The 22,070-nt window shown below is 39.3% G+C and overlaps 2 protein-coding genes across 3 annotated transcripts; one reads left to right on the top strand and one right to left on the bottom strand.

The window, feature by feature from the left end:
- Positions 1-261: 261 nt before the first annotated feature.
- LOC111781786 (G2/mitotic-specific cyclin S13-7) lies at positions 262-2,649 on the bottom strand. Its single transcript, XM_023662483.2, has 8 exons — positions 2,496-2,649; positions 2,098-2,297; positions 1,748-2,002; positions 1,549-1,674; positions 1,212-1,460; positions 968-1,129; positions 696-877; positions 262-600 (listed from the first exon to the last, which is right to left on the bottom strand). The coding sequence occupies exons 1-8, from the start codon at positions 2,530-2,532 to the stop codon at positions 450-452; spliced, it is 1,362 nt and encodes a 453-aa protein (XP_023518251.2). The 5' UTR covers positions 2,533-2,649; the 3' UTR covers positions 262-449.
- Positions 2,650-4,878: 2,229 nt separating this feature from the next.
- Positions 4,879-7,438, top strand: LOC111781191 (G2/mitotic-specific cyclin S13-7). 2 transcript variants are annotated; one of them, XR_015414228.1, is made up of 9 exons: positions 4,879-5,057; positions 5,281-5,480; positions 5,584-5,844; positions 5,917-6,042; positions 6,131-6,379; positions 6,462-6,623; positions 6,714-6,895; positions 6,991-7,247; positions 7,278-7,438. XR_015414228.1 is itself a non-coding variant. In XM_087119803.1 (8 exons), exons 1-8 carry the CDS (start codon positions 5,021-5,023, stop codon positions 7,142-7,144), a joined length of 1,371 nt encoding a protein of 456 aa, XP_086975929.1. In that variant the 5' UTR covers positions 4,879-5,020; the 3' UTR covers positions 7,145-7,249. The 2 variants fall into 2 exon arrangements, 1 of the variants encoding a protein (XP_086975929.1); XM_087119803.1 differs by lacking the exon at positions 7,278-7,438 and having other exon boundaries at positions 6,991-7,249.
- The last annotated feature ends 14,632 nt before the right edge of the window (positions 7,439-22,070 follow it).

A 22,070-nucleotide genomic window follows, 5' to 3' on the forward strand; every position in this document is an offset into this window, starting at 1 on the left:
CACTTTTATTAAGATCAATCGAGAAAATATTACAAGATAATTTTTAGAAACAACTTCACTATATGGTTTGGATTTGTTTTGGAATGAAAAGGTAAGTTATGGTAGGGAGACACTTATATCTATTCTTAAAACATCCGAATTTAAATCTTTTCTTAAAATATTTAATATCTTTACACTAAAATACCTAAATTATTTTATTTAAAAAAAAAAAAAAAAAAAAAAAACTAATAACGACTTGACCCCGTAAGAAAACAGATCAGGTTACTTGAGAATGATATTATATTATGTTAGCAATTTTCTAACAACACATATTATACTTTTAGTGACATAAGAAGATTGTTGATTACAACTAAAAAAACATCATATTCAACTGCTTTTCAGGGAACAAAAAGGCAGCCCCAACCCCCAAAAATCAACACAAATTCAATTCTTTTCAACCAAATGTTTCATCAATGACCATTAGGAGTCACCAAGAGAGCTTTGGGTGGCTGAAGTAATGCTACCGCTCCCCTCTCGGAGCTGGAGTACTTTCTGTATATTACTTGCAGCTTGTTCTTGCTTGCTGCCCCATGGAATCCCACCAAATGCTTTGCACAATCACTGTGGTTCACATATAACAACAACAACAACACAATTACTTGACGCCTTATAATCAATCACACAACAAACACACACAATCTTTTCAATTCACGTACATCAGTTGAGGCTCTGTGAAGCCAGTGTGCAGTTTGAGGGTCTCATCCCAACCAGGGCTTTTCTTCAGCGTGCATCGAGCGGCATAGACTGCCGAGGCGGCAATCATTGATGGGCTGTACATTATTGAGGTGTTGTAATGCATTACGCCAAGTTCTGCCAGAAAATATACCAGATTTTCCATCTGCACCAAGTTTCATGTTCATATATTACTCAGTTTTCTATTTCTAAACCAAGGAAGGGATCAAGCATTCATTCGTTCATCGTTACTCACCTCGTGATCGGAGTCCTTCGACGCCTTGATGAACCGAGCGAGGAAAACATAGGGAGTAGGCAGAGTCATGGTCCATTCCAGCTTCCCAAGTATCCTTTTCTCCATCATTAGTATCTGTTCATTCGTGTACGCTCTATCTGAAAGGCACACGAAGTCGTTTACCTGCAAAAACGATGCCATGTTATGTTAGGACACCCACCTCTAGTAGTTATTGTTCTTAACAAATGTCGAGTTTTACGCATACCTCTGGCGCCCAGATCTCCTCGTATTTGGAGGATATGAGCATTGCCCCAATACCCAACAACTGCAATTCCCTTCTTGGAACTGCCTTCCTCGCAAGGAAGCGATCAATTATGTTGATGGTGAGGTAGAAGGTTTCAGGGGAAAGCTCGAACTTGTTGTGGACATCAACTAACCAATCCACCAATATTGCTCTCATTGAAGTGTTTATCTCCGGTTGTGAATCCATATAGTCATGAGGCCTACTCTCATTCTTTACAAATACAACACAGACTCATCAGTGAATTGATTCGAGGGGCCGACTCGTATGAACCAAAAATGAATACAATAATAAAACATACCTCAACTTCCTTATAGAACTTATAAATGTCCTCAACATATTCCACTTCTGCCAACTCATTTCCAACATCTGCTGCGTCAATGTCAATTATCTGTTCCTTTGGTTTCTTGGTTACACCACAAGCAGCCTAAAATGAAACAGGTGATTCAATTATTAAGAGAACCACAACCAACTACGACTTTCAATGTCAAAAATTGTACCTTGCTTCTAGCCGTCATGACTGCGGTGAGAGTCTGTGCCTTCTTCTTTGAGACTCCTTCCTTTTTCTTGTTACCACATTTCACTTCCTTGCCCCGATCTTGTTCGACCGAATCCGGGCTTATCTCGATCACCGCCGCTTTCGGTTTGGAAACAACTTTCTTCGTTGCAGCCTTGGGAGCTCCTGGTTTCTTAACAGCCACAACCTCACCATCAAGAATGGGAGCAGCCCCATCTACACTAACAGGCACTTGTTTCTGCATTACCAAAAGAAAACCAAAGATCTTCACAAACCTGAGAAACGATGAAGAAGAGTAGGACAATATATCCGATGAAGGGATTATGAGGAGACCTTATTATTTTCAGCTTTTGCAGCCGCTTGGGCATTAGCAAGCATCTGAGCGCAGAAACTCCTTGTAATAGGGCGATTAACCTTTGCGTCAATTCCTCGAACAGTTACCAGATTCCCAATATCACCCAATGCTCGACGGCTCCTGGCATCCGCCGCTGCACCGCCCTTCCCCTGCTTCCCTCTGCCGATCTCTGCCTCGCCTTCCCCCATAAAAACAAATACCAATCAATACAAAAGAAACAGAAAGAAAACGAAAAAAAACAAGACCCCATGATCGCACAAAAACATGGGAAGTAACGAACAGGGCAGAATTGTTTGTATTTGAAGCGATTTGGGGTTCGAATCATCATAAAAGTAATCGAAATTTAAGTTCAGAAGAAACCCAGAAAAAAGTGTACCTCTGATTTGTTGGGGAACTACTGGTCTTGAAGCCATTGTTTGAAATCGAAACCCTTTTTTCTTCTTCTGAAAGTATATTCTTGAGGTCTCCTCTTCTCTCCCTCCCTCTCTCTCTCTCTCTCTCTCTCTCTCTAATATGAAAATCAATTCATTCGGAAGCAAAGCGTTGGAATGAGAAGCATTTTGAAGCTGCAGGCGGACGCTTCTAACGGTCGGATGAGTTTGAAATCCTGGCCGTTGGATGTTTCAATGATCCCACGGCTTTGGTTGTTGGGAAAGATAGCCGTTGGAGTTTTAAAAACTACCATTACAAGTTTATTCCCTTCCCTTTTGAAGTTCTGTATTTATTTTCTCTTAATCTTAAAATGTATGATAATAGCGGAGCCTTAAAAATGTATGTTCATTTGGTCCTAATTTTTAAATTTTATAATAATTAATACGTCTCCGAGTTTTTTTATTTTATATTTGATAAAAAAAAAAATTCACTATTTCACGTCATCACAATTGAGTTGTGTTAGCGAGGACTTGGGCTGTTATACAAATGGTATTAGAGTCAAACACGGAGTGATGTGTTAGTGAGGAGGCTAAGCCCGAAAAGGGGTGGACACGAGGTGATGTGCTAGCAAGGACACTGGGCCCCGTAGGAGGGTGGATTGGGGTCCCATACTGATTGGAGAAGGAAACAAGTGCTAGCGATGACGCTGAGCCCCGAAGCGGATGGATTGTGAGATCTCACATCGGTTGGGGAGGAGAACGAAACATTCTTTAGGGTGTGGAAAGCTCTCCCTAACGGACACGTTTTAAAACCTTGAGACGAAGCCCGAAAGGGAAAGTTTAAATAAGACAATATCTGCTAGTGGTGGGTTAGGGCGGTTACAAAAAAAAAAAAAAAAAAAAAAAAAAAAAAAAAAAAAAAAAAAGTTAGGTGCCGTGTGAGACACCTAGTCACCTAATCATCGTTTCATCCTTTTGTTCTCTAATTGATTGATTCTACCAAAAAAAAATCTCGATAAGTGCTATTTTTTAACTACACAATGTCCTCACGTCCCTTCTAAGAATTTGCATAGGCTTTTTTTCGTAACTCAAGCTTTCGTGTAGATGCAACTGTTATAACGGATTATGTAAGAAGGATTTGCCATATATTTATGCAACATAGATCAGTAAAAAAGACATTACGAATTGGGAAGGTGGTAGGGCCAAATGATAAGCTAGTAATTCAAACCGTTTCCAAATCTAAAACAATTCGATAGAGTGTGAGCTCCATTTTTCCTTTCGACCATACTTCAAAACGCCTTGTATCCCATTGCAAATTCAAAGTCTGTATATGTCGTGACCTGATTTTTCACGTCCAATCATGACGAACTTGTAAAAATATAAATAAAATATGATAAAAATTCATGCATTTTATGAAACGAGTGAATTTCATCTAATGAAATTATGATCCCAACTCCTTATTTGATCAAAGTCCCTAACGCATATTGAATTGGTTACAAAACCATAGTTTTACTCAAGTTAATCAAAGGAAAAGCCTCATATGCCGGAGTTCATAACTCACTCAGGATTAAGATAGTGTGAAATATTAATTTCTCAATTAATAAACTTATAAACAGAGATTAAATATTTTTTTGGTTCAGTCTCATACATAATTATTTATAGAATACCCCTACTCACACGTCTTCACATGAATGATTTGAATCAAATCATTTTTAACAATTACAAAATTGAGTATTAATAGTGTTACCGGGATAAAGTACCCAACTTCATTCATATACTAAAGCCCAAAGAGGACAATATCTATTGAAGGCTCATCCAACCTCGTTTTTTGTGGTCTTGTCTTGACTCCACGTTGCAAATTTCACCTTTGAATGCATAGGTGTCAGCCTCCTATAGGTCCTATTAAAATTTGAGGACAATTCAGTAATTTTATCTAAAAGATATCGAGAAGATTATCTAGTAGGCTCATTTAGAAACGTTTCTCTAATAGGCTCATTCGAAAATAAAATCTAGACTACAAATGTTGTGCAGAAGCTGAAGCGCAATTACCAATTAGTTGAAGGGCGTCTTTACAATTTTCTATTTTTGAATATTTTATTTAAAGAAAATCTAACAAATTCTTACATTATTTTGGTCACTTTCCCTTACTTAGAAAGACCCCTTGAGATTTCTTCATTATAATTAATTGAATATATTTTCATTTTATTTTGGTTACTTTCCCTTACTTAGACCCCTTGAGGTTCTAAAACTCCAACGGCTATCTTTCCCGACAACCAACGCCGTGGGATCATGAAAGATCCAACGGCCAGGATGTAAAACTCATCCGACCGTTGGAAGCGTCCGCCTGCAGCTTCAAAAAGCTTCTCTCATTGCTTCCGAATGGATTCATTTTCATATTAGAGAGAGAGAGAGAGTGAGAGAGAGAGAGAGAGAGAGAGAGAGGGAGAGGAGACCTCAAGAACACTTTCAGAAGAAGAAAAAAGGGTTTCGATTTGTGTTTGTTTCTCTTTCTCCTTTGAAGATTTTAAAAATGGCTTCAAGACCAGTAGTTCCCCAACAAATCAGAGGTGCAATTTTTTCTGGGTTTCTTCTGAACTTAAATTTCTGATTAGTATTTTGAGTATTCGAACTCCAAGTCGCTTCGTGTTTGTAAGATCTGTAATCCGTGTTCTTGGGTTGAATTTTCTATGGAATTTCAGTAAAGTGAGGATTGAGGAAGTCTCTGGCATATTTCTTCATGTTCTTTCTGTTTCTTTTGTATTGAATTGTATTTTTTTTTTATGGGGTAAGGTGATGAAGCGATCGGCGGAGGAAAGCAGGGGAAGGGCGGGGCGGCGGTGGATGCGAGGAACCGCAGAGCATTGGGTGATATTGGGAATCTGGTAACTGTTCGAGGAAATGACGCAAAGGCAAATCGCCCTATTACGAGGAGTTTCTGTGCTCAGTTGCTTGCCAATGCCCAAGCTGCTGCAAAAGCTGAAAATAATAAGGTCTCCTCATATATATCATTCATCCGATTTTGTACTAGTCTTTCTTGTTTTTATCTCGGGACTGTAACGTGTTTGGATCTATGAATCTATTTTTGTCATGCAGAAATTAGTGCCTGTCAGTGTAGATGGGGCTGCTCCCATTCTTAATGATGGTATTGTGGCTGTTCGGAAGCCAAGAGCACCCAAGGCAGCACCCAAGAAAGTTGTTTCCAAACCGAAAGCGGAGGTGATCGAGATAAGCCCGGATACGGTCGAAAAAGATCGGGGCAAGGAAGTGAAATGTGGTAACAAGAAAAAGGAAGGAGAAGGGGTCTCAAAGAAGAAGGCACAGACTCTCACCGCAGTCATGACGGCTAGAAGCAAGGTACAATTTTTGACATTGAAAGTCGTAGTTGGTTGTGGTTCTCTTAATAATTGAATCACCTGTTTCATTTAGGCTGCTTGTGGTGTAACCAAGAAACCAAAGGAACAGATAATTGACATTGACGCAGCAGATGTTGGAAATGAGTTGGCAGAAGTGGAATATGTTGAGGACATTTATAAGTTCTATAAGGAAGTTGAGGTATGTTTTATTATTGTATTCATTTTTGGTTCATACGAGTCGGCCCCTCGAATCAATTCACTGATGAGTCTGTGTTGTATTTGTAAAGAATGAGAGTAGGCCTCATGACTATATGGATTCACAACCGGAGATAAACACTTCAATGAGAGCAATATTGGTGGATTGGTTAGTTGATGTCCACAACAAGTTCGAGCTTTCCCCCGAAACATTCTACCTCACCATCAACATAATTGATCGCTTCCTTGCGAGGAAGGCAGTCCCAAGAAGGGAATTGCAGTTGTTGGGTATTGGGGCAATGCTCATAGCCTCCAAATACGAGGAAATCTGGGCGCCAGAGGTATGCGTAAAACTCGACATTTGTTAAGAACAATAACTACTAGAGGTGGGTGTCCTAACATAACATGGCATCGTTTTTGCAGGTAAACGACTTCGTGTGCCTTTCAGATAGAGCGTACACGAATGAACAGATACTAATGATGGAGAAAAGGATACTTGGGAAGCTGGAATGGACCATGACTCTGCCTACTCCCTATGTTTTCCTTGCTCGGTTCATCAAGGCGTCGAAGGACTCCGATCACGAGGTGAGTAACGATGAACGAATGAATGCTTGATCCCTTCCTTGGTTTAGAAATAGAAAACTGAGTAATATATGAACATGAAACTTGGTGCAGATGGAAAATCTGGTATATTTTCTTGCAGAACTTGGCGTAATGCATTACAACACCTCAATAATGTACAGCCCATCAATGATTGCCGCCTCGGCAGTCTATGCCGCTCGATGCACGCTGAAGAAAAGCCCTGGTTGGGATGAGACCCTCAAACTGCACACTGGCTTCACAGAGCCTCAACTGATGTACGTGAATTGAAAAGATTGTGTGTGTTTGTTGTGTGATTGATTATAAGGCGTCAAGTAATTGTGTTGTTGTTGTTGTTATATGTGAACCACAGTGATTGTGCAAAGCATTTGGTGGGATTCCATGGGGCAGCAAGCAAGAACAAGCTGCAAGTAATATACAGAAAGTACTCCAGCTCCGAGAGGGGAGCGGTAGCATTACTTCAGCCACCCAAAGCGCTCTTGGTGGTGACTCCTAATGGTCATTGATGAAACATTTGGTTGAAAAAGGTTCATTTTTTGATATTTTTTTCAGGGGGGTTGGCTTTTTCTTTACTAATATCCAAAAGTCAGTCGAAAGCGGGGAATAGATTACTGACCAAACTCATCCCATTCCAAAGCATAACAAACAGTTCCAAATTACCTTGATTTGTCTCTGTCTATATTTTGTCTTAGCAATATATATAAAGGCAAGCATATAACAGGGGTAGTTTTTTTATACACTTTACTTTTACATTATGAACAAATAAAGCAAACTAACGTAAAAAATAAGTTTTCAAACTACTATTAATGAGTATATTTGGGTCATGAAATGCGTATACAAATACTATTGTTGGGACCTAATTTTATGTCTTTCTTGGGTTCTACTTTCATTTTTTTAGCACACACATGCTTGAGTACACTAAGACGGCTTGTTAATAATTCGTAGGCCTGATTATGGAGTCGCCACATGAGCATACTCCTCTTATCGCAAATATAAAATACTAACCCAAAAAGAAAGGAACATGAATGAATAATAATGTAAATGTTGAACCATTTCATAATACATAACTTGAGAAGTAATCCATGATCATACGAGTATACCATACATCGAGTCACAGTTATGCTTGTCTAAGGCGTGTTGCCCAATGCCAAATGCTTGTTACAGGCCAAAAATCCTTGCCTTTTATCACTTTATCCGCTTACCTTATTTCTTTGTTGTTTTTTTCAAGTGTATGACATTTAGACAAAATCATGTCTACGCCTGGTAAACATGAAGTGCCCCAGAATGTACTGGTTGTCATCTTCCCTTGATTTTGTATGAATGTGGTGCGAAATCACATCTAGGTCCGCTTTGACCTGAATCCCCTCAAAATACACTATATGCGACTAATTGTCAGATTTTCCCTACCCAAAAAGTTATATGTTATTTAAGTTGTTATATTGTCTTTTATGCTTGATAACACTGTTTTTGATCTCTCACCCTGCTTTCAAAATCTCTCTGTCCCCATTTTCTAAAATCGTTTTCTTAAATAGGGGCTAGAGGCTTGAACATACGCTGGCCGATCGTACGCGACGTTATCCTAAGTTAGCTTGACTTACTCAGTTCTAAGAGTGAATGTCGCACAATCGCCAAATTCGCTGCCAAGAAAATGACGATTGTGACACTTTGGTTTTGGTATCAGCGCCTAGTTGGCTCCAAAAGTGATTCGATGGACATGGTTAAGACCAAACAGTTGAATAAGTCCCACGTCGACCGACTAATGGGAAGTCCCCAACATTATTTGGTATCTAGGTGAGCAAGTGAAGGAACTCACCGAAAAGACCCGCACCGTTGATACAATAACGAGTCAGTTAGATAAGTTGTCCATTCAAGAACTAATGTATCGAATGGACAACCTAGAAGCAAAAACCACAATGTTGTGGTTTTGAGCGGGGAGACAGCTCGACAGACTCTACTGACTTGATTGAGGAGTGAGTTGATGGCTTAGACAGCTCCCAAAAAGCAATGTTTCAAATGGTTACTGAGCTATCTGAAAACGTGAAGGCAACCCTTGACGTGGTCAGGACAGAAATGGCAGATATAAGCGCTAGACTGAACGTTGTCGTGAGAGCAGTGGGAAATTAAACTCCCTACACAGAGAACAATGTGACCCAACAAGGTCAAGGTTCCGAGCCAAGCCCTTCTCTGGGGCTCGAGATGCCAAGACCCTAGAGAATTACATCTTCGACCTTGAGCAGTACTTCAAAAAGACAAGCACTGAGACGGAAGAAGGAAAGGTCACCTTGGCTACCATGCATCTAGTTGAAGATGCATCTAGTTAAACACACATGGAGCATTTGAGAGTATGTCAAACAATTCTCGCTACTCATGTTAGACATCCGAATGTCTGAGCTAGATAAGATTTTCTATTTCTAGTTCATATAAGGACTGAAGCCATGGGCGAAGTCCAAACTATATGAACAAAACATAGAAGACCTTTCCACGACCTACACTATGACCGAATGACTGCTTGATTTGAGCATCGAACAGTCCCAAGACACAAGGCGAAGCCAAACCTCCTCGAGCTGAGACAAACACAACCATGCATTCAATCCACCTAGGCGGGAGGGGGAGAACAAAGACAACCCCAATAAGGGACTAGAGTCTTAGGCAGACCCTACAATCAAAACCACTCCAATCAACCACCTCCATCCTGCTTCCTATGTAGAGGGAATCACATGGGATATGAGTGTCCAAAGAAGGTGTCATTACAAGCGTTCCAAGATGATTTAGACGTAGATTAAGAGGCGAAGTCAAAGGGTGAAGAAGCCAAAGGAGACTCAAAAGAACGAAAAAGGTCTCATGTATGTGGTGGAAGCATGGGTGAACCACAAATTGGCCAACAGTAAGGAGCCACTCATAACTTCATGACCGAGACTAAAGTGAATTGGCTGAATATCAAGAGGTATCGAGACTTAGGGAAGATGAAGGTTGTCAACTCTGCGACCTTACCGATCTTTGAAATTTTGAAGAAGACTGCACTCAAGTTGGGAACATGGAGCAGTCAAGTGGACTTTGCAATTGTCAAAAGGGACGACTTCAATGTGGCACTTGGGATAGAATTCTTACTATAACACAAAGTGATCTCCATGTCTTTGGCCAAATGTTTGGTCATAAAAGGATCCACCCCTACCATTGTCCAAACAAACATCAAACAGGATCCACCCCTACCATTGTCCAAACAAACATCAAACAGCTCGACGAAATCAAGATGATATTTGCACTCAAATTGAAACGAGGTCTTACGCACAATGAACCCACATTCATGGGCATCCCTATGGTTGAAACTGAAATGGCAGTTAGATTTGTTCCATTGAAATATAGTAGGTACTAGAAGAGTATCGTGAGGTAATGTTAGAGAGTCTACCAAAGACCTTACACCCCCGTCGGGGCATAGACCATGAGATCGAACTAATGCTTGAGTCAAAACCTCCGACAAAGAATGTTTGTAGAATGGCTCCACTAGAGTTAGCGGAGCTGTAAAAACAACTGGACGAACTACTTATCGCCAGGTTTATTAGACCTGGAGCTTCCTACCAATCCCTGGAGTTGTTTCAAAAGAAGAAAGACGAGAGTCTCCGCTTATGCATAGACTACCGCGCCCTAAACAAAATTACCCTTATAAACTGTTGGAAAATAAATTTAATTATTTTTTTTTGTTTTTTTAATTCAATTCAAAGGGCATAATTATCTCCACAAAGGAGAGCTAATGGGTGAGAAAATTAATGAAAGGGAGCAATGGGTGAGAAAATGATGGGCAGTTAAAGGCCAATTTTAGCCTTAGAAAGCTTATAAAAGTGCTTCACTTATTGATGTAATAGCATAGAGAAAATAGAGTGAAGAAAAAGATCCAATTTTTGTACCGTGTGTAATAGAGAAAGGCATATGAGAATCTTTTTGTCTCCTTGTCTCTCCCCTTTCGACACCCCCTTTAAAGTTTCGTGAGAGTTATCTAAACGAGTTAGATTGCGAGCGTTTTTTTCTCTCAAGTTGGTAACGGAGCGACTTTATTTTTCTACAAATTGGTATCAGAGCAATTTAATTTCAACAAATTGGTATCAGAGCCGATGGCGAACATGATGGGACAAATGCCGCTACCACGATTGACGGAGACGAACTACGAGAATTGGAGCATCCAAATAAAAGCTCTTCTTGGTTCGTAGGACGCATGGGAGGTGGTTGAAGACGGTTTCGAAGAACCGATTAATACCACGGGTTATATGGTGGCGCAAAACAAGGCGCTGAAGGAATTACGGTAAAAGGATAAGGCAGCATTATACATGCTGTTCCGGGCTGTTGACGAGTCAGGTTTTGAGAAGATTGCAAGGGCAACTACTTCAAAAGAAGAGTGGGATACCCTAGAAAATGTGTTCAAAGGAACCGACCGAGTCAAGCAGGTGCGTCTCCAGACTCTGCGAGGCGAGTGGAGAGCATGAAGATGAAGGAGTTAGAAAATGTATCTGACTACATTACTCATGTACAAACCGTGGCGAATTAGTTAAATCGGAACAGAGAAATGTTACCCGAGACGTGGGTTGTGGAGAAAATCTTGAAGTCGTTAACAGACAACTTCGAGAATGTCATATGTGTCATAGAAGAGTCAAAGGACCTGACGAAGTTCACAGTCAATGAGATTGCCAGTTCTCTCGAGGCACACGAGCAACATAAGAAAAAGAAGGAGAAACCACTCGATCAAGCGCTTCAGACGAAGGCATCAATAAAGGATGGAAAAATACTTTACTCACAGAATTTTCGAGGTAGAGATAGTGGAAGCCGCGGGAATGGTCGAGCTGCTCAAAGCAATGGTTATGAAGAAAATTATAAGGAGAAGAGACTATCGAGCCAAGCAAATTGGCGTGGAAGAGGACGCAATCAAGAGTGCGGTCAAGGATACAATTCCAACATCCAGTGCTTTAAATGTCAGAAATATGGCCCCTATTCAGAAATATGGCCCCTATTCAGAAATATGGCCCCTATTCAGAAATATGGCCCCTATTCAGAAATATGGCCCCTATTCAGAAATATGGCCCCTATTCAGAAATATGGCCCCTATGCAAACAATTGTAATTCTGAAAATGTTACAATTGTGGCAGAATTGGTCATTATGCGAGAGATTGTCGAGCCAAAGTGAAAGTGGAAGAAACCATCAACCTAGCCTTGGATGACACAACAAATGGAGGCATCCTCTTGATGGCTCAAAAAGAGCCGAACACAAAAGGAGACGGCGGCGCGAAAGACAATGGCGATAGTCGTGAGGTAGTGGAAGTTGTTGGAAATGAGGTGATACGCAGCGGATTTGGCGAAATCGCGGTATTCGAGACAAGAAAATCGAAGAAGGATGAACAACTGAAGAACAGAGAGCCCGAACTCGAAGAGAGAGAGCTCAAATGGTCGAAAAAGCAATTCGAGGTAGAAAGAAGAAAGAGGTGAAAATTGAAGAAGAAAAGAAAGAGCTAGAAACAAAAGTTCAACGGTTAGAGAAGGGAGTGACTGAGTTGAGTAAGAGTTACTTCTGTCTAAAACAGGAGAAGGAAAATAATGAGAAGACAATCTCCGATCTTACGAAAAAAGTTGAAGAAGGTGCGGAGAAAAAGAAAGGCGATTGAGACACTCACTCGTGATAATACCCAAGATGGAGGAAACAAGAATGCTAGCTGTAAAGGTCGCTGAGGACTTATGAAGGGAATTGAATAAACTGAACGAAGCCATGAAGTCTGAGTCAAGCGTAGCTGAGAACTGAAAAAATGAAGAGGTGATGTCACAAATGGGATGTTCTCGAGAAGATCCAAATGAAGTCTCATCAGAGAAGGACAATCCCATTTTTTCGCTCGAGGAAAAAAAGAGAAAATTGAAGAAACCACGATTGAGATCGAGAAAACGGAAACGGCGCAGAAGAAATCATTGAGTATGAGCATTTAAGTTTATGGGAGAGTTTTGTTGGAAAATAAACTTCAATTAATTCTTTTTGTTTTTTTAATTCAGTCATGAGGACGAGCATTTAAGTTTACGGGGGAGTTTTGTTGGAAAATAAACTTAAATTAATTCTTTTTGTTTTTTTAATTCAGTCACAAGGGCATAATTATCTCAAATGAGAGCTAATAGGTGATAAAATTACTGAAATGAGAGCAAATGGGTGATAAAATTATGGGTAGTTAAGGCCAAACTAATAGGTGATAAAATTACTGGAATGAGAGCAAATGGGTGATAAAATTATGGGTAGTTAAGGCCAATTTTTGGCGTAGTAAAGCGTATAAAAGGCTTCACTTGTCGATGTAATAGCAGAGAAAAAATAGAGAAAAAAAAAATCAATTTTTGTAACATGTGTAGTAGAGAAAGACATTTGAGAATTTCTTTGTCTCCTTATCTCTCCCCTTTCGACACTCCCTTTCAAGTTTAGTGAGAGTTATCTAAATGAGTTAGATTCAGAGCTAGTGTTTTTTTCTCTTAAGTTGGTATCGGAGTGACTTTCTTTTTCTACAAATTGGTATCAGAGCAATTTAATTTCAACAGAAACAAGTATCCTCTGTCCATCATTACTGACTTGTTCGATCGACTACATGATGCGAAGTATTTCTCGAAACTTGATTTAAGGTCAAGGTACTATCAGTCCGGATTGTTGAAGGAGATGAACCCAAAATGACTTGCGTCACTAGATATGGGGCCTTCGAATTTCTAGTCATGCCTTTTGGTCTGACTAATGCTCCTGCCACATTTTGTACATTGATGAACCAAGTTTTTCATGAGTACCTCGATAAACTCGTGGTATTAGACGACATAGTGGTTTACATTTTCACCATGGAGGAGCATCAACATCACTTGCGGTTAGTCTTCAAGAAGTTGAGAGAACACCAACTGTATGTGAAGAATAACTTTCTCGAAAACGTAATTGAAACAAGCAGGGTGGGCATGAAGGAAGAGAAAGTCAAGGCCACAAGGACGGGAAGATCCTCTCTTCAATGACAGAAGTGTGCTTCTTCCTTGGATTAGCCACTACTACTAGTGATTCGTTGAAGGATTTTTGAAGCGCGCAGGTCCCCTGACTGAACTACTAAAAAAGGAAAACAAGTGGAGTTGGACTCCATGTTGTCAAGAAACCTTCGACAACTTGAAGAACACCATGATGGATGGCACAACTTGAAGAACGCCACAAAGCCCTTCGTAGTCGAAACAGATGCATCAGAATTTGTCCTCGAGGGCGTCCTACTGCAAGGTGGACACCCCATTACATACGAGAGTCGGAAGCTGAATGAGGCAGAAAGAAGGTATGCAGCTTATGAGAAAGAAATGCTGGCAGTAGTCAACTGTTTACGAGCTTGGAGACAATACCTCCTCAGAGTTAAGTTAGTCAAGAAAAACAACAGTTCCCTATGCCACTTCTTTGACCAACCCAAGTTATCGAGTCGTGAAAACCTCTAGTATCATATGCTTAATAAGCTTTTTCTAGGTTGAGCTCCATCGATGAAAACGTTTTCCAACGAACTTTGGAGGCAAATAACATAGGTCCTTCGTCTATCACAGCTCACTTGGTCATGCCATCGAGAATGGGCAGACGTGTTGTTCATAAATCGAGACATCCCAAACACCCATCCATCTGAGTTCTATCGAGGCATTGCATCCTTCTTTGTCCATGCCATATCATTTACGAATTTCGTACCGGTTGGTCCAACTTCAACTCATGGGCTAAGGCACAATGTTGGCACGCTCATATTCTCCGACACTATCATTTAAGAATTCATTTCAAAGGAAGTCGCTCGAGACACTCGTTTCGCAATGTCTGCCCTTACTGTGACGCACGTATGCACAATAGGGACCAAGGGTGGTGGAAAGTTGACACCATACCTCCCTTATAGTGCATTTTGAGTTATTTTCATTGTAACACTCGGAGTGAAGGTAAATTAACTATAATAGGATTTAGGTCGCCCGTATAAGACCCAAAAGATCCCAGGAAAGAAATTAAAGGATTTAAGCAAGGAGAAGGGTCTTAAGCAAGTATTCCTATACCCTAAGAAGTAATATTAAACATTCTTGTAGAAAATATAAGGAACTTTTCAAGTTTTAATTTCAAGATGCTCTAGCAAAGGATGAAGAATTTGTAGAAAACTTTTAGATCTTTCGAGTAAAATAATAATAAATATTAAAAAAAATGACAAATTACCAAAATATCCTTGAAAATATGGATAATTACTAATATGTCATTTGGCCTAGAATTAGAACTTCCACGTTGAACTTCCCCCACAAAATCTATAGAATCTCAAAACCCAGTTGTTGGATCAACTCCAAAATTAGACACAATCTAGAGCGTTCACAAATCACCACATCCAACCGTCAAAGTTCAAATTGGAAGTCGGTAGCTCACTATTCGGAGAAGATTTTTTCGACGAATTATCCAAAAAAATTAATCTTCAAATTTCAACGATTCTGGAGGTTTCAACGTCGGTGTAAGCTTCCTCGGTAAAGTCTAAAGTTGGAGCAATAGTGTGGACCAAGAATCGAGCAAGGTCGAGCTCCCAATCACAAGCAATAAGCGTTTCGATTTTGAGTCTCCTACTCTTACATTTATTCCAAATTCGAGAGCAATTTTCCTTCAAAATTGTTCCTACAGATTCTTAACAAGATTACCCACAATTTCTATGAAGGAATCGAGCGTTGAAAGTGCCTAGAAACTATTGAATCCAATTCGTCATTAAGAGCTTCAAGAAAAACTCAAAAATTCAATCTAAGTTTGTCACAATTTAGTGCAACTTATTTTAGTTTGAATTAGTTATGGAATATATGATATTCGTAATCTTCCAGAATATATTAGTTAGAAAATATATCTTAGATATCGAATTTGAATAGCAGTACATTTTATTTTATTATCAGGATTTAGTTAGTTTATATTTTATTGGTAGATATTATTTAGTATCTTGTATCCTATTGAAAGGTCGTGAATATCAATGAAGATTGAACATTTTGATCCCAATTCTTTTTCTTATTCTTAAATCTGTATTCTTTCGTTGAGTAATAATATTTTCATATCTATGCACACTTTTGAGTGGTAGATATTGCGTCAGTTGGTATCAGAGCCAAGTTGGTACGGTTTGATATTATTACTCAACGAGATGAATAGTGGGAGTGCTTCTATGGGTGTAGCTATGGAGAAGCTCGTTGGCAATAACTATAGTTATTGGAAGTTATGCATGGAAGCTTATCTACAAGGGCAAGATCTGTGGGATTTAATTGAAGGTGATGACACAGAAATTCCAGCCGATACTCCACAGAATGCAAAATTACGCCAACAATGGAAGATCAAATGTGGAAAAGCCTTGTTTACTTTGCGGACTTTGATTAGCAAGGAGTATATTGATCATGTTCGTGGTTTAAAGTCACCAAAGCAAGTATGGGATACACTTCAAAAGTTGTTCACTAAGAAAAATACCGCTCGACTGCAATTTCTAGAGAATGAACTAGCTATGGTAACTCAAGGTAATTTTTCTGTTGAAGAATATTTTTTGAAAGTGAAAAATCTGTGTTCTGAAATTTCAGAATTAGATGCTGAGGAGCCAGTGAGTGAGGCTCGATTACGGCGTTATCTTATTCGTGGATTACGAAAAGAGTTTATGCCATTTGTTTCCTCAATACAAGGGTGGGCAAATCAGCCTACAGTTATTGAACTGGAGAATCTTCTTTCCAATCAGGAAGCATTGATTAAGCAAATGACTAGTAGCAACGAATTTTCCCGAAAGTCAGAAGGTGTGTTGTATGTCAAAGATCAAAGGAGACAGAATTTTCACTCAAGGCCTTCATCTAGCAATGAGAATCAATTCGGAAGTGACGAGTCGTCAAAGAAGCCATTTAAAGCTTGTTACAGGTGTGGAAAACCAGGCCACTTTAAACGAGATTGTCAGGCGAAAGTGGTGTGTGATCATTGCGGAAAGCCAGGCCATATTAAACCAAATTGTCGAGTCAAGATGCAGGAATCAGAAGCAAATGCGGTACATGAAAATAAAAGTTCTCCAGATCCAATTTGGGAATATTGCTTAACCACTGAGGTTCTTGACCAGCCAACAAACGTGACTTCAGCCGTATATCAAGATGATGTCTCTACAGGTGATCAAAATTATAATTCCACTACTTACGCTTCTGAGTTTAATTCTCTCCAAATTTCGCATCTGGACTCTCTCTTTTTCTCCGATTTCAATTCTATTGCCCCTGATGACCCTTCTGTTTACTCCACGGCCTTGAATTTGAGATTCGACGAAAATGAAGTTGTCGAGCTAACGTTTGACGATCTTGACGGTCTTTACCTCCCCTCTGAGGCTGACGATTTTCTCATCTTGGAGAATTTGGATCAAACTACCAATTCGCAGGATTCGGCTACTGATGCTCCGCCCCAGTCTGACCCAGAAATAGCTGCACTGCTTGATGATGATGATTTATCACGATTTGGTTCTGATGTTGAGGACTTGGAGGAAGATTTCATAGTTCAGGTAAATTTATGTGAAGAAGGGGAGGATGGTTCAATGGATAATAAGTTTAGTGTGGCTAAGGATTTTGAGAAGGCGACAGGAAGCCAGAATATTGTTAATAACAAATCTTTTGGCGACGACATTTTTGAGGATGCAGATGTTGACCATGTGGAGGATGATGTTGACCATGTGGAGGATGATGTTGATAAGCCACGAACTCGACAGCTTTTAGATGATCGATTTGATACCCTCTTAAGTCAGGACTATGCATCTAGTGACAACGGTGACAGTGCTTATGATGAGCATGATGGTTGGGTAGTTGAAGAAGATGAGTCCCTTGCTCAAAAGCTAAAGCATGCCCTTGATGATCATAGTAAGGATGCCTTGGACCTTGACCAAGGATATAAAGCTCCTGCAAATATTTTGGGTGGACTTTACGTGGACTCAAATGGTGAAGGAGCTTTTATAGTTGTTGAAGCCTCAAAGTTTAAGACCATTGGAGAGAAGACTATTTTGAGACCGGAACTGTCAAATGCTCTCAAAATTAGATCTTTTCAGAAGATTACCCGATTGAATCGCTGTGATGTGGAACTTATTAAGAAGGAAATCATTCAACATGATCTGTCAATGTCTTATTCAGGTGGTGGCATGCCTAAGAAGTCCATAAGCAAGCCTACTTGGAAGAAATTCTTCGTAGATTATTTTGTTCGAGAGAACGTGTTAACGCAGGATGTTGAATTGCAGGAAATACATACTAATGAGCAAGTTGCAGACATATTTACTAAGGCACTTGCCAAAGTGAAGTTTGAAGTTTTTCGTAGAAGCTCTCGGAGTTATTGAGAAATAAGCTTGCACTGAGGGAGGCTGTCACAATTTAGTGCAACTTATTTTAGTTTGAATTAGTTATGGAATATATGATATTCGTAATCTTCCAGAATATATTAGTTAGAAAATATATCTTAGATATCGTAATCAGTTGAATTTGAATAGCAGTACATTTTATTTTATTATCAGGATTTAGTTAGTTTATATTTTCTTGGTAGATATTATTTAGTATCTTGTATCCTATTGAAAGGTCGTGAATATCAATGAAGATTGAACATTTTGATCCCAATTCTTTTTCTTATTCTTAAATCTGTATTCTTTCGTTGAGTAATAATATTTTCATATCTATGCACACTTTTGAGTGGTAGATATTGCGTCAAAGTTTACATGTAAATTCGTCAAGAAAGGCCAATCTCAATAAGTTTCTACACCTCCAAGGAGTGTTTCCATAGAAGACCACGAAGAGAAATAACCTCAAGAACGTGCTCAATTGAAGAGAATTTGTTTTTGGTAGAATTATGGGGTAAGTATTGAATTCCTATCTACAGTCCCTTCTCCATCAAATTGAAAATTCCTTTAGCTACATAGAAACAAATTGAGTAACTTTGATGAAGGAATCGAGAGCTGAAACTTTGTAGAACGAGCTACTCAAGAAAACGAAAATTGGTGTTTACGGGTGAGTTGCAGACCGAGAACGATTTCTGGAAATTAAGGTCCCCACACTCAAAGTCGTTCCTCCAAATCAAATCCTTTAGCTTGAGGGAAGAATAAGAAAGAAGTTCCATGAAGAAATCGGACCTCGAAAATCCCTAGAATCGGCTGCCCAATAATAATCCTCTATTTTGAACTCTGACGAAAAACTTGATTTTCGACCAACTTTGGAGGCGAATATCTTAGACTACAATCCACGAGAAAGTATGAAATCAATTCTCAGCTCTTCCTTATAACACCATCTTTAAGTTTCATGAAGAAATTAAAGAAAAAAACGTTGTAAATAGAGTTTTGGAAGGTGAGTTTCAAACGGTGGCGCAAAGGACACGCGCGTCTTCTTCTTGTCCAAAGGACGAAGACGATGACGTGGCCAGTTCATGTCAAACCAAAATCCAACCTCTCCTTAATTTTTCTTAATTTCAACCCCCTTACAAACGAGTTCTCATAAAAATATTTATAGTTCCAGAAACTAGACACAATAAGGAATTTGTTGAAGAAAATTTGAGGTAATCCAGATACCGAAAGCTCGAGAACAGAGCTCCCGAACGTGGACGACGATGTAAGTAGTCACCTTGGACATTTCTTATGAAATACTTGTAGGAATCGCTTGAATTTGAGTACGAACCCTAAAATAAGTATGAATTAAGAAAACATGGAAGAAAAACACCAAGAATCGAGAGTTAAGGTCTTGAATCGATCAATTGCTCGGGTTTTAAGTAATGTTAAAATAACTCACTGATGAACTCTATTGCCTTTGAATTTTTAATACTGACCACATTAGGACATATTAAGATTATATATGAAATTTAGTAGTCATTGTTTAAAGATAAGTATTTATGCCAAGAAACAGTGTCCCTAAGGTAATCTACCTTCGGTTCATAACCTAGATGACATCCAAATATTATGAAGCTCTATAGTAGATCTTATTTTATAATTTTTGATGATGTTGTGAAGTTTGAAACTCAATGGAATACGTTAAGCAGCAAAACCAAGAATTAGGGGTAAAATGACCAAAATGCCGCTATGACTACTTGTGATATTCCAAGGTCTAAACATGCTCCAAATCATCTACTACTTTCTATAAGGCTTATTCTAAAGTACATTGAGATATGTTTGAGATTTCAAGTTGATTAGAGCAAGTACGGAACCTAACCGTAGTGAGGACCTAAGAAACGCCTAAAGAAAACACCTCAAGTAACCCGTACCCAAAACTCTCTAAAGAATTCATTATAATTTATGTTACAACTTACGCCTAAAAGAATTATGAATCTTAGGAACTTACAAGATTGAGAACCAAGATCAATACCACACAAGCTCTAGGAATACCAAGATAAGAATAATGTTAGACTCAAAGGACAAGGAACCAAGGTCCTCAGATACAGAAACTAAAGAATGCTAGGTAATACTCTAATCATGTCCAATGAGACTCATGATCTCCCATCACACAGTGCTTTTAGATGCCCATATTTTTCTCTTCTAGGTGGGATGCCCTTCTCTATGTTTCCTCAGCAGGATGTCAAGTTTGACCTTATGTTCCCTCACTTAGATGAGATTCTCTGCACCATATTATAGGTACCTTATTCATGATCTGCAGGATGTCATCTTCATGTTAAGCACCGATCACATGACCATTATGGTCTTTCATGGGAAGTAATCTAGGGTCACGGTAAAATAAGAAGAGAGTAAATTACCTTAGCCACGCAAGAACCTCCTAAGACCTCCCACGATACTACATATTCAGGACTCAGACTACGCTACTTGGAACGTATGAAGCCTTGAGCGTAGGTATTCAGATTATGCCGCTTGGAACGTATAAAGCCTTTGGTATAGGTATTTAGGCTATACCACATGGCAAGCCTTAGGTGTAGGATTTCAAACTACATTCTTGGAACGTATGAAGCCTTGAGCGTAGGTATTCAGAGTATGCCGCTTGGAACGCATGAAGCCTTAGGCATAGGTATTTAGGCTAATACCACAGGGCAAGCCTTGGATATAGAATCAGACTACATCTCTTGGAACGTAAGAAACCTTGGATGTAGGTTTTCAGACTATATCGAAAGGCAAGCCCTAAGATGTAGGTTCAAACTACGTCGCTTGGAACGCATGAAGCCTTGGACACAGGTTGTCAGATTCATGGCTAGTACCGTAAATCCTAAGGGGAGTGTCTTGCAGAATGAACTAAGAACAGAACATGCACCTAGAAAGTAACCAAGAACAAGACAACGATCAAGGACTAGAACATGGATCAGAATCTCAGTTCTAAGGACAAGAACCAAGAACCAAGAACCATAGTACTAAAGCCCTTAGAACCGACCTAAGTTTCAGAATCCAAGGACCAACAAGGTCCTCAAAATAGATCATGATAAGAACCCACAAATCAAGAAGAACACTAAAGGGCCTAAGTACATAGAACAAGAACAAGAAAAGAAAGAATGTGGTACTCTAGCATATCAAGGACACGATTAAGAGCCCACAAGTAAGCTACTGACTGAGTTTTATACTCATTCTATGTTTTTTCAGGTAAACAAGAAGTTGGTTGAGGCCAAAGCGGACTCTAGAGTAGGTGCCCTAGACAAGTTTCACCTGTCGTCCTCCACACCCTTTTGTTTTAAATATTTTGTATTTGTTCCTTATTTTGTATTTTAACTCTTGTATTGTGTTTTAATTACTTATGTATGAACACTATTTTGTTATAATATAAATATAATGTATATTATGTTTAAAATTTTATTTGTTTTACTTCGCGAAAAATTTACCTGTCTTTTTTGAGGCATCAAGTCACCCGGTTATTCATTCAATCTTTCATGGGTAGACGTCATTTTACTGACCATTCATATTTCATATGAACGGATTTGAGTCTAGAACTGCATGCCTAAATTCCCTTTGAAACCCCGAATTTCTTGTCTACTCGCTGCCCTTATCTTGCTTATGCCTCATTCTAGCTTCAATGCCCACTTTCTATGGTGTGTTAGATGATGCACTGTCCTCCTCAATCGCATCATGCACTTGTCTATGTTGGGCCTCACATGGTTGGATGAGCGCCACTTGAGAGTTGTCGCTTTACTTGTCGTAATGTGAGAGTCACAACCTACTCTCTTTATAGTATGGTTGTGACATTAGCCAAAGGACTTGGATTCGTGGACGAGTTGCACTTTTAGAGAAATAGATAGACAATTCGAACCAAAACCAAAGTGATTGGAAAGATAATAATGAAGCACTTATCAGTTGTGGTTGTTCCTTGGGCACTTATCGGTTAGTTGGTTGCATGAATTCTAGCGAGTCATCGAAATTCACACAACTCGACACCCGACCATATAATTTTTATCACTTTCCTGGCAGTAGAAGGAGATATTACGAACTTTTAAATCAAACTTTCAAAATTCGATTATGATTGACCAATCAAAATAAA

Source organism: Cucurbita pepo, chromosome 19, assembly GCF_057944985.1.
Source record: "Cucurbita pepo subsp. pepo isolate OVF chromosome 19, ASM5794498v1, whole genome shotgun sequence".
Lineage (NCBI taxonomy): Eukaryota > Viridiplantae > Streptophyta > Magnoliopsida > Cucurbitales > Cucurbitaceae > Cucurbita > Cucurbita pepo.

Coding starts and splice junctions, on each gene's coding strand:
- LOC111781786 (XM_023662483.2), bottom strand. CDS start 2,532: ATGGCTTCAAGACCAGTAGTTCCCCAACAAATCAGAG. Junction 2,298..2,495: donor AGTTCCCCAACAAATCAGAG/GTACACTTTTTT, acceptor TTATGGGGGAAG/GCGAGGCAGAGATCGGCAGA. Junction 878..967: donor CGAAGGACTCCGATCACGAG/GTGAGTAACGAT, acceptor AACTTGGTGCAG/ATGGAAAATCTGGTATATTT.
- LOC111781191 (XM_087119803.1), top strand. CDS start 5,021: ATGGCTTCAAGACCAGTAGTTCCCCAACAAATCAGAG. Junction 6,380..6,461: donor AGGAAATCTGGGCGCCAGAG/GTATGCGTAAAA, acceptor TCGTTTTTGCAG/GTAAACGACTTCGTGTGCCT. Junction 6,896..6,990: donor TTCACAGAGCCTCAACTGAT/GTACGTGAATTG, acceptor TGTGAACCACAG/TGATTGTGCAAAGCATTTGG.